The sequence below is a fragment of the Meriones unguiculatus genome, chromosome 9 (assembly GCF_030254825.1).
Source record: "Meriones unguiculatus strain TT.TT164.6M chromosome 9, Bangor_MerUng_6.1, whole genome shotgun sequence".
NCBI classification, from domain to species: domain Eukaryota; kingdom Metazoa; phylum Chordata; class Mammalia; order Rodentia; family Muridae; genus Meriones; species Meriones unguiculatus.
Genome location: NC_083357.1, coordinates 27,113,380 through 27,127,935, shown reverse-complemented (window position 1 = coordinate 27,127,935; position 14,556 = coordinate 27,113,380). Strand labels below are relative to the sequence as shown.

The 14,556-nt window shown below is 43.5% G+C and overlaps 1 protein-coding gene across 2 annotated transcripts in view; it reads right to left on the bottom strand.

Moving 5' to 3' along the window:
- The window catches only part of Ptprg (protein tyrosine phosphatase receptor type G), a 684,542-nt gene that overhangs the window by 260,903 nt on the left and 409,083 nt on the right, over positions 1-14,556 (bottom strand). For both annotated transcript variants that reach the window (XM_060390946.1, XM_060390947.1), the window contains exon 4: positions 8,103-8,251. In XM_060390946.1, coding sequence (XP_060246929.1) covers positions 8,103-8,251 — 149 coding nt within the window. The remainder of the gene's footprint in view (positions 1-8,102; positions 8,252-14,556) is intronic.

Genomic DNA, 14,556 nt, shown 5'->3' with positions numbered 1-14,556 from the left:
ACTTCAGAGCAAATAACTTAGATGTTAGTTATTAACAGGAGGAAAGCACAGAAGCAGCTCTCCAGTACCCTCAACATCCCATACAGAGGCAAGCCACATATGGCAAACGTGACAACACTCTCAACATCCCATACAGAGGCAAGCATAGCATTGGCAAAGGAAGTTTGTTTCAGAGGGACTGTAAGAAATTCACTGTGTACAAAACAGTGAAAAGTGAGAGACGGCATTATCTTTAAGAGAACATGTCTCAGTCCCCCTGCAAGGGAAGTCTGGTGACAAATCAAGATGCTTTTGAGCTTATAAAGACCTTAAATAGTTTTGAATAACCCATGGTTCCAGTATAATTCTCAAGATAACAGAAATGTCAAAACACTCCTGTGTCCTCTGAGAACATTTGACAGGATCCCATGTGAACAAGCCAACCAGAAGAGGGAAAACATCTAAACCCGCATTTCCAAAAGAAAGGCGATGCTTCCATACAAATAATGGAGAGGAGCAATCTTCATATAAGCTTAAAAAGAGAGTGTTGGGAGCCAGTGAAATGGCTCCGGGGGTGAAGACACTTGCTGTGGCCAAGCCTGAAAACCTGAGGTCCAAAACTAAGAACCTACGTGGTGAAGCAAACCTACAACTTCTTTAAGTTGCCTTCCGACTTCCACATGTGCTTTACACACACACACACTCACACACAATGCATGACAATTTTTTAAAAAGATATTATGTTAAATAAAGCTGAACATATTTCTCCTTTATTATTGTTATTATTTACTATTGTTATACAAAGCGGTGGGCATCATAGTCACATTTTCATACATACATATATATATATATACACACATACATATATAAACAAAAAGTTTTATTTTTGAAGTGAAAGATGCTTCAATTCCCTTGATAGACTAGCGTATGATAGAAATCTTTAAGAAGGCACGCCTGGGCCTAAATTCAGCCTCAGCAGAATGCAGAAAGGAGTGCACATAACATTAAGGCCATACCTACTAAGCTATGACGGTCAGAGATCAAAGCGGGTCACGATGTCCAGATTGTTCTGACCCATTCTGGGCTGTGAGGAAGCTGCCGTGCATGCAGTGGGTGGAAAGGGTGGCACCATGGGTGAGCTGAGCTCTGGCTTAGCAGAAGGAGGGCAGGCAGGAATCTCCTGAGCCAGAATGTAGGCTCATGGCAACACATCGTCCAGCCAGAGAGGGACAGAAGTACCCCCAGGCAGAACCACGACGTGCTTCATCAAAGGGAAGCACTGGTCTCTGTGGGGGCAGGCAGGCTGTGAACCGAGAGCTCTCTCCTGCGGCACAGCTGGCGAACCAGAGAGGGAAGGCAGATGCAAGCCCAAACAGAATGTGGGGGAAGTGAACACCAAATGAAGTCAGCACAGAAATGGCCACTTCTTGGCCCCTAGACAGTCCCTCATCTTGACCAAGAATGTTCAGAGCACTGTGGCAGAAAAGAATCCAAAGAGCGTCAAACTACATCCATCCTTCTAAAAAAAAAAAAAAAAAAAAAAAAAAGGTGGTCAACATGCTGGGTCAGACCAATCTCCAATAAACAATGGAGCCGTACGTGGGACACAAGAACCACAGAATGGTCTCACACATGTCTCCAAGACCAAAACGAATCTTACTGCTTTTTATTTTTTATAGAAACATGGTTGGTGGTAAAACCTGATGTGAAGCTATTTACAGAATGTATTTTTCCATTTAGTATGGGCATTCAATTCAGGGGCAGAACAGCTTCCATGATATTCTCTCTCTCTCTCTCTCTCTCTCTCTCTCTCTCTCTCTCACACACACACACACACACCTTTCTAAAAAAGATAGGAGATTCTAAAACACCTGACCCCAGAGTCTGAGACAATAAATTGCCACCCTGCAACATACGGGAATGTGTACATGGGAAATATTAAGAACATCTTTGCTTCTCTGTACTCACTGAGATGCCTTAGCCAGAGCTGAAATGAGCCAGCTGCGAGTCTAGCTGGGAAGGACACAGACAATCAATTTGGATCATTTAAGCTTATTGAAGACCTCAACTCATAAAAAGTCTGAATCAACAACTCCTGCAATCTCTTATTGTAATAAATACAGTTTTAATTACCTTACACAACAAGCATGCAATGAACCTCCACTTTAATGGAGCTCTCGGAGGTTCTGTCTGGAGATTTTCCTTTGAATTTACTCCAACTTCAATTATTAGTGGAAATGTGGAGTAATTCAACTCCTATTTGTGTGTTAGGAACCTTAAGTTACAGACCCAACCACAGGCCAAGGAAAGAATATGGAACAGGGCAAAGGGTAGGAGAAGGTGACGTTGTTGTTAGGATAACTGAAGCAGCACTGACATCAGTTAGTCCAGGAGCCAATAAACAAAGAACAATCTGTCCTAACCCACAGTCCTCCACCAGAATACCTGGAACTCTGTGATGGAAAACTACACTCCCTCATCTAAGCAGTGCACTTTGCCTATGAAAATACTCATTGGCCATACAGAATGTGGCCACCCTCAGGACCTTCACATAATGTTCTTCTACCAGCAGGCTCAGATTCATGTCTTTTACCATCCTAAGCATCACTGTCTCCAGCGAGCCCTTTTGTCTCTTGGCACAATGCCCCTCTGCTTCAGAATCCATCTATTATAGCTGAAAGGACACAGCCAGCTCTACCACTATTCACCTTCAGCATCACCTCTAGAGCACAAACAACTGCAAGGCAGGAACCATGGCTCTCTACTTCCCTTGTGCATCATTAACATCTGTAAGGCCAGGCCCCAGAAAAGCTTCAGTTAGCAGGGAAGATGCTGCAGGGCTCCAGAGGGCACTTGAGGATGGGTCTGTGCCCCAATACAACATCTGCAGTCACTCTCGTTAGCTTTTCTGAGTTTAACTATGCTGGGGAGGGAGGAAGGGAGGGAAGGAAGGAAAAGGAAGGAAAGAGGGAGGGAAGAAGGGAGGGATGGGAGGGGAAGGGAGGAAGGAAACCGCTGGCTTTGGAAGAACACTGACTTTGCTTGGATTGTATAATGACTTTATCATTAACTATCAGATTGTTTTTAAGTACAGCTACTATGAGACCAAATCCAGGATTTCTGCCAGGAAATAGAAACAGGTTTAAACTGTGGAGCCTAAAAGGCCAAGGATATGTTCAAAGAATTCCTGGAAAGGAGCAAAACCTAAAAGGCTGGCTTTGCTGCAGTCTACCCTCAGGGAGCAGGACCAGGTTCTGATGGGACGCATGCTTAAAATTCAGCCTGCAGGGAGGAAGCCTGATGGAGCTGCTGAAATTGCCGGGCTGTGGCTCCATCTCAAGACACGAGGTCCATCCCTTTTCTAACACAAGAGGGTACAGTTGCTGTGCAGGGAACAAGCTCTCAGCATTCAAAGGTGTTTACAGAGGTGCCACCGAGATGAAGGGCAGCTCAATTCAACTAAATGCAAGCTTTCTTTGCTCCGGTGGCGCACACACATGACACTAGTGACACCTGTGGGCTGGATGGCTTCTTGTACAGAGGGCTGTCACATACACTGGCACATTGCCAGCATCCTGCCCTCAACTCAATCGCCGAGAAACCATTAGCATACTACGGCCAACAGTGAGGAGGACTGGTGTTCTCTGAGGGGTGGCAGGGAGTGGTGATGGCCCTACTCTACCAATCTTAGTGCATTCTCTATAATGTCTCTTTGGGACTGCAATGGAAGGAATGAAGGTTCTCTAAACAGACACTGCACCCCTCCCTTTCGTTATCAGACTATTAAAACAATGCTCTCCCCAAGCTGGAATTTGCTCAGGAACAGCACAGTGAGAGAAGGAAAAGGCTGGGACCTAGTGCCAGCCAGAGAGGAAGTCTATTTCACAAAAGAGTTCTCTCTGTCTCTGTCTCAATGTGTGTGTGTGTGTGTGTGTGTGTGTGTGTGTGCACATGGCATGTATGTACACAGATATGTAGCCACACTGTGGAGGCCGGACAACCAAAGCTGTCTTTGCTCAGAAACCAACCACCTTGTTTTTTGATACAGGGTCTCTCATTGGCTTATTATTTACCAATTAGGCTAGGCAGGCTGCACAGGCCAGGAATTTACCTGTCTCTGCCTCCCCCAAGCCCTGGGATGACAAATGCATGCTACCATACCTTGTTTTTTCACCTGGGCACTAGGGAACAAACTCAGGTTCCAAGCACTGTACCAACCGAGCCATCCCTACGTCCCTCCTGAAAGGCATTTACCTAAGAAGACTGAAGCCAGGACAGTGATGATGGGTGGGGCCAAACACGACCCAGGATAACTCAGTTTGGAGCATTTCCCTCTGCTGAAGCATAAACCTCCAGTCAGACCTCTGACAATGTACGTGGTGGTCAATGGGCCTCTTCGCCCTCCTTCCCTATGTGGCTACTTTGAGTAAAATATGCATAGTTGGCCTTTTGAGGAAAAATGACCCAGCCTACATTGTTAGGACTGCAAAGGCCCAGGCTCTGACCTTAATTCCAATAACACTGAATCACCATTATGCATGACACATACAAAAAAAAAAAAAAATGTTATCCCTGATTCAGTTTCAATAAACTGAAACTTTTCTTGAAATATGATATAGGTTTATGTGTTAGGTCTCAAAGATATCCTGGACAAATTAATGGCTCCCTGGGTATCTATGAACATATCAAAAGGTACTCTGGCCAGCTCTCCCAGAATCACTCAGTACCTGTGGCTCCTCCCAGCACTTCTCAACTTACCTAAGCTTACCCTAAGCTTCCCTTCCCTCCCTTCCCCATCTCCTCGTCCCTTAGCCATTTTGGCTAAGTGCCCTCTTACAGTATCCACTGTACTCTCTTTGTCTCTGCCTCCTGGATTACACCTGGCCTCTAGTCTCTGGTCCCATCTCCTGCCCTCTTTCCTCCCTTGCTCACTTGCCCCCTTCTCTGATGGCCCAATTTGGTTTGGATCCTTCCAGATGCCTCCTTCATGTCTACAATAAACATTCTCCTCAACCCATACTTAGGAGCAGTCACGTTCTCATTTTTTCATTCATTGTGAAAAGAAATAAGCTGACTCTGAGATGTTCAAACAGTACAGGAACACCAGGAAGATCTAGTGTCAATAAAGAGCTTTAGTAACACAAGCTATCACAAAATTTTACAGACACTTTATAGACAGAAGTGAGCAACCTTCCTGTGCATATTTTACAGTTAAATTGGATCCAATTGCCTTTAATCCCTGCAACTTAAGCACCTCCAAATATACCACTAAGAACATCAACATGTTATCACAGTTTATGAGGGAAAGCTATGAACCAGCTGGGCATGAGGAATCTGTTCACTCAGGCAGGCTCACTACCTGATGCCTACCAAAAGCAAAGAACCCAAGCAACCTGACCAGACAGTAGCACATCAGAAGTATCACAGCTTATGAGCTTCAGCAATTGATGGCACTCTTAGAGCAATGGGAAAGATCAATCAGTTTTCAAAATTCATAAGGCCTCAAAAGAAAATGTATGTCTATGTTGCACAGTGATCTACAACCAAACGTGAGCAGACTGGACTGCCCTGGCTCTAGAGAGTGTGACTGCAGAGGAGTTCAAGCTCCCTTCCTGCTCCAGAGACATTCTTTTCTAAGTCTGATTAAGTTTTCAAACATCAGAGCATAGTTCTTTTGTTCAGAAAAACATGAGCCCAGTACAGGGACAAAGGAGCTTCAGGGAGCAAAGCTGGCTATACAAACACACCAGCCCTTCAACTCGCACTGACCATGGGAACTGCAGGCGGAGCGAGACCAGAAGGGAAACCCCACACTTAAAATCACAATGCAATTCTGATTCGAGAAAGCAAGTTTACCATGTATAAAAAAAGCTAAGACTTCTAGGAAATGACTCATTCCACTGACAGGGAAAGGAGGGACCACTAAGCTGAAACCGTACTCAGGTTCATATAATTAGTGTGACCAGGAGAGGAAGTCCCATAGACAAGGGTGTACAAGGAACATTTTGGTGCTACAAATTAATTAAACAAATAATAGAAAATATGAAGCATCTTTTCACAGCAGTGCTCTCTGGTGTCTCCAGGAAAAGCATGTAAGAGAGAGTTCTATATGTTAGTGTAAGCAATATTATGATATGTGTGAGTATGTACATGAGTGTGTGTGTATATGCATGGATGGATGGATACATTTTCATCCACACTTTTGGCTCCTGATACTCCAAGAAACTATAAGAATCTCTTCTCTAGAGAAAAGAACTGAGAATCCTTTCATGAAGCCTGTCTAGAAATACTACCCCGCCCCAACACTGTGTCTTGGGATTTCCTATTAGGAAAGTCTTAGTTACCTTGACTGATACGGTCACTAGCCCTAGTACCAGGAGGGTCTGCTCTCTAGACAGAAAGAAAAGTGTTACAGCCAGACCAAGAAGAACATGAAGCAACAGCTAAATTGCCCTGCCCAAGCTGCTGACACTAGCTCGGACATGTTTGTGCATGCTTCCATAGGGTTGTCCACCCTTTTAATGAAAACTCAAAACAGAACAAAACAAAATGAAACAAGACAAAAGATGTGGAGCTGGGGAATCTCTGCACAGTGGAGAAGGCAGGGCCTCGAAAGATGGTTGAATGAGAACTCATTCATGGAGACGTCAGAAGCACCCCTAGCCAGGATCGTTCCGGACCTGTTCTGTGTTTCTTTTTCTCTAAGTAGGTTGTCTAGATTTGCAACAAACCAGGAAATGTAAGTTCTATGAACTACACTAGGAAATTAATAATGTACAGAGCTGTCAGAAGTTGGAGAGGCAGGAACTTGTGACTGAGGTGGGGTTGTCCGGGAGGAGTGAGGCCATCTGTGGGACCTGCATATTCTCTACACAGAAGCAGTGTTGGAAAAGAACACTGCTCTGAACACTGGTTCAAGAGCAACCAGCGGAACTGTCCACACATCACTAGGGTAAAAGCTTCACACATCCTGGGATCTAAAGTGGTTTGTGTTGGGAAAAGACAGTAAGAAAAGCTGAGGTTGAATGTGTTGCCCCATTGTCCCATTTATCGTCAAAACCATCTCCACAAGAGAGACATTAATGCCTTTCCCAGCACAGACAGGTTCCCACGGCTGTGTCAGGCATTCCTAGAGGCTTCAGAAACAGGCTGGAGAAGCTAGGAAATACACCTAACACTTTATAAATCACACATAAATCCGAAATACATGCATTTCCATTATGAAGAGGGTCTCAAATATTTATCAGACTATCAAAGCAGGATGCAAATTGAGAACCATTTGCTGCTGAAAATGATACACTGCCATCTGGTTCCTATGATTAAAACATTCCAGCAGTCCACAGCGACTCCCTGTTTTGTAGAACTAAAGACTACCACCACACCTAGTGAGGTCTGCCACAAACCTGCCAGGCTTAGCATATGGGAAACAAGCCAAGCGGCGTATGCCATCCCAACGGAACAAAACTCGAACACATGAAGAAAGCAAAAAAAGGCTCACACCTCACGTGGTGTGCCGGGTGACACTAATGAAGTTTATGACAGGGCTCCTTTCACAGCTCTACGGAAGTACCATGGCCTTCTGGTCACCAGCTTGGCTCTCTGAAAAGATGGACTCAGAACGTCTGAGGAACGAAGCGGTGTTATCTACCAGCAGTTGTAGGAAAAGAACAGGGCTCATACCATTGATGGTCACATCCCCTGTCTCAATAGCTAGCAGGGACCAAAACAAGCCCTTCAAAGAAGTTCCCGTCTCAGAGAAGGTTCCTTCTATGTCTCCAGCCTTTTCATTTTCTAAAGAGTGACAACAAAGTCTTCTATGCTTCACATGAAATGTCACCTTCATAGAAAAGAGGGCTTGAGAACTGGATAGAGAGGAGAAACTGTGTCAAAGGGAAAAAAAAATGATGGACACCACTGAGCAGGCAAAGGTTAGTGTGCCCAGGGACTCTTTACTGCTCTCCTCTTGAGCAAAGATGAGACTTTAGGGCAGCTCTTTGCTGTGCTCTAGATACAGGGTTTCCTGAGAGAGGAAAGCAGGGAATGCCCATTTAGCCTGCAGAATGACAGAGGTAAGGACACAGCAACCAACAATGTAAAGCCCAGAGACCCCCGGTTTCTCTCACCTCCACAGGAAACCTCCGGCCATTGACGCTGTGCTCTGAGCCAGCTGAGCCATTGTTGTGGCCCCAGTGAAATTCCACCTTCTCAGCTTTGAATCTGCCAGGCAGTCCAGCACCACTCACAAAATAATCGTCTTTCAGAAGGATGGCAACTGTCAAACAGGAAGGAAGGGAAGGAAAAAGAAGTGAGTTTTAAACCCAAATGTAAATTTTGTCTCTTTGTTTTTGTTCTTCTATTGCTTCAGTCGAGTTCATGACTGGTGTGGTGTGGATCACTCCCTTATACAGCTATAAGGCAAGGCAAAAAAAACCAGTAAAGGCATCACTGCTATACAGTGCTCCTGGGACCACCTTGTCTCTTGTGTATAGTGCTATCCTGAGCCACCTTCATCAGAACAACTGTGACTGCTTGCAAGAGACCCCAGAGACAGGGTCTACCAGCTACTGGGGCCCCCTCACGCAGGAAGGATCGCTGGCCCTTCACTTAGGTCCCAGCTTACCCCTTCTGAGCCAGCTAACTTTTTGTCCTAAGGATGCATGGCTTCCTGTCTCAAGGTAAGGGAACGTAGTGAATGGAAGATTAACTCAAGTAGGAATTATATCTATGTACAACTGTGGGGAAGTCACCATCCAGACTTTTGGGGGTCGCCCACATTCCTGAAAGTGACCCATCTCCCATGCATTGTAAATAAGCCTAATAAATAAATTCTCCAGTTTGGTCGCTGGTGGGCTTATATCCTGGTTTGTCACCGGTGTTCTTAGAAGAGGGGGCCAGAAATCTGGTTACATCTCCTTAGGCAAAGAGTTACCGCAATAGTTCTAAATGACGGCAATTCCTAGAGAAACTGGAGAATCCCTTATCCAGTTAGCAGATAGGAGGTGCTTGTAGAAAGCAAGATACTTCTGAGGGACTGGCTGCCAAGGCTGCCCTAGGATTCCAGGTGAAAACCAGATGAGAAATATACAATAAGCAACATGTGACACGCAAAAAAAATATAAAACATAAGACTTAGGCAAGAGAGCATAGAAAGGGATTTGGAGGCTGGTTCCATATTAAAGCAACAGCAGCGGGTAGACGGCCATAGCTGTGGATGGCTGTCTTCTTCATCATTACTTACCAGGCCCAACAATGACGCACAGAATTACTGACCAATAGTAACTCATTAAAATATTTCCTCTACTGCTTTCTTTAACTCCAAGCATAAAAAAATTATGTTCAACTCATGACTTCACAACATAAAAGGTTTTGACCACCTGAAACCCCAAATATTAAAAATGTAGCTCTCTTGCTCAAACCCCAAGAACAGAAATTCAAGAATCATTTGAGTTTCTGTTTCTATAAAACTTCAGTTTGTACAAGGGGGATTGAGTATCTGAAAGCATAAGAAACAGTGTCTCCTCTGCTACTGCTACATTCTAACTCTCTTTCTTGTTCCCTATGAAGTTGCTTCATTCATTCATTTAATAAATTCTTATTGGCTGCTAAATACATGGAAGTTGCCAAGTGATACACTGATTGGCATAGGACCAAGTGGCAAGCCTGTGTTGGCTATGGGAACACACTTAGGTTCTCATTGTCTCCTCTTCCTAAAGAGATCCCAGTCAGAGCCTCACAGAGGAATCCTGCATGAAAATTAGGCCCACATAAAAGAGAGGGGCTAGACTAATGACCCATTTCTGAAACAGGGCAATTAGTTTCAGTGCTTTGCTATGGAAAGGAAGCATTAAAAGCAGGAGAGGGGGCCCGGATCACATCAATCCCCCTTTTATTACATTCAAAAGGCACTTGTTCACCAACTTTTGAAAACTACACAGTAAATGTTCAATTAGTGGGACAGTGCATTAAAGAATAAAATGAAGTAAAAGCAAGCATTTCTCGTGCCAATTAAACAAGCTAGGGCATTGTTCCAGCGTTGCTCTGTTTGGGTCTGCTTTAGAATAGAGGTCGGCACACTCTCCCTTTAATGGGCATTAGTAAATATTTTAGGCTTTGCAGAGCATTGAGCCCCTGGTGGAAACTTGATAGAATAAAAGCAGAAAGAGTCTATACGTAAATGAACAGATGAGACTGTGCTGTACAAAAACATCATTTAATCACATTGAAATCTGAACTTAACGCAATTCTCATGCACCATAGAGTATGATCCTCCTCTTGATTGTGTGTGTATGTCCTGTGAGCATGTGTGTGCATGGGTAGACATATACATGAGTAGAGAAGCCAGAGATCCAAGTCAGGTGTCTTCCTGAATAGCACGTTAGTCTATTTTGTGAGACAGATCCTCTCACGGAGCCTGATGCTCATTGACTAGCAGGCCATTGAGGCCTGAGTCCTCTTGTCTCATTCTCCCAGCACTGACACTGCAGGAATGCACCATGTCACATGGCTTTTACAGAGGTACCGGGAATCCAGAATCTGCACCTAAGACTTGTGAGGCCAACACTTTTCCCACTGAAATGTTTCTCTAGCTGCTTTTTATGATTTAACCATTTAAAAATATGAAAATGTACAGATGTTGTCACTACATGGAAAATATTATTAAAATCATAATGAAGTTGAGCACATAGAAGTATGTGCTCAAACTCATAGTACCAAGCTCTTATAAAATACCTTCTAAAGTGCTTGCTATGCGATGCCTCCATGTACCTTTCATGTCAGTGGCAAAGCACATAGGCACCTGCCCGGTGGTGTCTTAAGTGCTGCTGACTTTTCTTAGCCCACTATAACTTCTACAGATAACAATTTTGCTTCAGAAGCATGGAAGCAAAGATTTTGAGTGTATCTTTTAGGACACACCCAGGGACTCAGCATTATCTCATGAATATTTGATTCTGCCTAAATCATTTATGTCTCTGTCAGGGGTCATTTTACTTGTTTTATATGAATAATTAAAGGTATAATTAGGGAACTGTATAATCTGAAACATTAATCTCAGTTTTCACTTTATGGAACCTCTCACCAGTCACTCAGCGTGCCATGTACATGGATGCCTCCAAAAATAGCTGGTATTTGTTTACATTTTATGGAATGGGGAAGGGGAAGCTTCCCCAGGTAGCTTGTAACAACTTTTACAAGGGCCGATGATGGGTGACAGCACTATTTCAGGGAAACAGGGAAGAAAAGATAGTTTCATAGACCACAAAACATCTTATGACAGGGTGGTGTGACCTCAAGCCAGTTCCCAAATTCTCTGTTCCTCAGTTTCCTTCAATGTTCACAAAGGTATGGCCACAGCGTCTATCCGGTGAGGCTACAGGATGTCGCTTTCCACAAACACCGTATGCAGTGCCAGGAACGCTGCAAGCCCAGGGCTAACTGTGCCTACTGTCACTCTTCTCAGGGAGCAAGGCTCAGAAGCAGGTGAGGTGCAGAGGGGAAGCTGCGGCCACACCAATGTGACTCTCCAGGTTCACGCACAGTTCGATTCAGGCTGGGATGTGGCTTAGTGGTAGAGCATGCGTGAGCATGCTCCAAGGCATGGGAGCAATAACCAGCAAAGTACACGAGACAGAATTTAAATTTAAAGCCAAGTGTGCCTTAGGCCAGTCCTGGGCAGTAAACTTAAGGGCTGAAAGGCCATTTTCACTTCACTCCAGAATAGACTGAAAAAAGACACTTTCTTTTACAAATTATTTCAGTTCGTCCTTTGTCTTGAAAACAAAATCCCTGTTACTTATTCATTCCACTCTTTGTTTCAAAAGGAAGTATTAGACTAGAATTTAATAACATAGGAATCTCTGATTTATTTTCATGGATTATAGACTTAATTTTAACAGTAAGTCTGTGTCGGACCCTGGGGTTTTCCATTTGTGATTTGGATAAAAAATTTTCTTTGAAAAATAACCTTATTTAATCAAAATAAAATTATCAAACTTGAAGAAAAAGACTAAGTAAAGAATGCTACAAGATTGAACAGCAGCAAAATGTAGAACAAAAGAAGTAGCTGGTAAATATTGATAGAGCAGACATGAGGGAGCTTGCAGGTGAATAGTTTGACACTGGAAAGCAGCCATTCAAAAACGGAAAGTCTCATAGGGCTGAAAACGTGGCCCTTGGCATCTCAATCCCCAGTGTTCTTTATTAGACAGTGAGGTCCTTGGAAGGCGCTGAGATCATATGTTGGAGTGTCTGCATAAAATGTGTGCCCTCTGAAGTGAGCAGGAGAGGGACTACTTCCCCTTTCCACCTTTGTGAGGACACATCGAGAGGGGACCCTCTAAGAAATCTGGGAGTGAAATCTGCAGGTGCCTGAAGTTTGGCCTTCTACACTCCATATCTGTGAGAAATGTGTAAGTTACTCAAAGCACGATATGCTAGAACAGCAGCCTGAGCTGACAAAGACAATGGGACAGATGGGGACGGAAGGAATTTGTATGTGAGTCACCTTCTGAGGACTTTCATGTGTATCAAATACTAATACAGACTGTGAAGAAATCGAAACAGCAAGGGAAGTGTGGAGGATATATACAGGGCCTTCACATTCAAGGTTTTTGACAGTCTGGAATTCAAGGCCAGGGTCCACACCAGCAGCTACACCAGAGCCTTTCTTTAGACTGTAAGGTTTCAGGTCAAAGCAAGAACATTGCCTCTTCAGGACTTCACAGAGCCACTAAGTTGTGGGCTGCAGTGAACAGTGTATCTGAGTACTGGTGATGCACTGATGGGAAGCTTTGGGAGCCTTGCAGGGAGCTGCAACCTCCTCTGCATTATCCTCAGCACCATGCAGGCTGGCAGCAAGAGGGAAGTGGATAAGAATCCAGGGAGGAATTAGTGTGCTCTTAAGTCTACAGTTCTCACAACATGGCTCCACCATTAAGCCCCAATGTCAGGAAAACTGAAGGAAGCAGAATGGCCTCTGACCCTTGTCTTTAGTTGATGCGAACGATATGTCTATAATTGTTTTACTAACAGATTTCCTTTTAGTCTACGTGTATGAGCATTTGTCTGCATGTGTGCGCGTGCACTGTGTTGGTGCCTGCAGAAGCCAGAAGAGGGTGTTGGATTTCCGAGAGTACAGATGGTTTAGAGCTGCTACAGGAGCCTGGGAAGCAAACTTGGGCCCTCTGCAAGAGCAGCTGGTGCTTTTAACTGTTTCACCAACTCTCCAGCTCCTCACAACCACTTCTTGAAGATGACTACAATAGGTGCAATGGTATTTTCAGATGTGGAAAGGAATATAGACAGAAAAACACAGTAAACCGAATGCAGTGGGAAAATGGGAGAAACAAGCTCTATGGTAAAGATGTCGGCCATGTGTCCCAGGGACAGCACAGAAAAACTAATGTTTCAAAGCAATACCAAAGTACTCTAAGAGTTAAAAATCACTGGAGGACAAGATTTATTGGTGCATGTTAGAAATCCCACGGAAGCTTTGAACCCAGTCATTAATGCTGGAACAGTAAGACTGCATTGAAGCACAAGGATGGCAGGAAGACTGTAACTCAGACCGCCATGGCTCCTGGGGAAGAAACGGAGGCACCATCTGTCTCACAAAGGGATTTTAGACTTGTTAAAAGTGGGCGAGGTGAAACCCAGCCATCCTATGATTATAGCGGGTGAGACACATATATACAGAGGTCCCAGGAGTAAATAAAGATCCAAAGACTGTACAGGAAGCCACTGTCTCTATATAGCAGGCAGCTAAATATTAACTTAATATATTCATATTTCAATATCAAGAGACAGTCTATTTTACAGATAAGTGACCTCAAATATCAATGAAAAGGGAAATACATCTTGGATTTACTTTTTGGAAATATGAGGTTTATAAAAATACACCTAGAGAAGAAAAATATGCTTAAAAGTAATGATTTATAGATTTGAAATGTAACTCAGTGGGAGAGAGCCTGCCTTGCAATGCAAAAAGACCTCAGCTATATCCCTAGCATTGAAAGAAGTAAATAAATAAAAGGGAGGGAGAGATAATGATGTAAGAAAGAAAAGACTGTTCTCACTATCTAGGTATAAAAGATAGATATGGCTACAGCACATGATTATATAGTATGGATTTTTTTAAAAACAAAATTTTTTGATAACTGTAGATTCACATCTAGTTTTAAGAAATAGGTAAAGATAATATGGCCCCTTTCCCCTACAGTCCCCAAAGTAATGCTTCAAAACTCACAATACGTATAAAAATACGTCCTCCCAAAATTTGAATGCTCCAGGTTATGTCTCAGTGTGATTCACTGGGAATTAACATCTCATGTTAAGCAGCTACTAAGAACTCTGATCTGAGGAGCATTGAAGTCATATTAATTATATGGATCGAGATGATCCAAACAGAACCCTCAGTGGGTGGATATTTCTCCCAAATAATAGTAAATCTGTGAAATTAATTTTAACAGCAACAGAATGAAAAGTAGCTAGGTTTATCATTTAAAAAGACTACAAGTTGGTCTCCGTGCTAAAGTTCCAATAACACTATATGCTGAAACTTTTTTAAGAGCAGGGAATAGC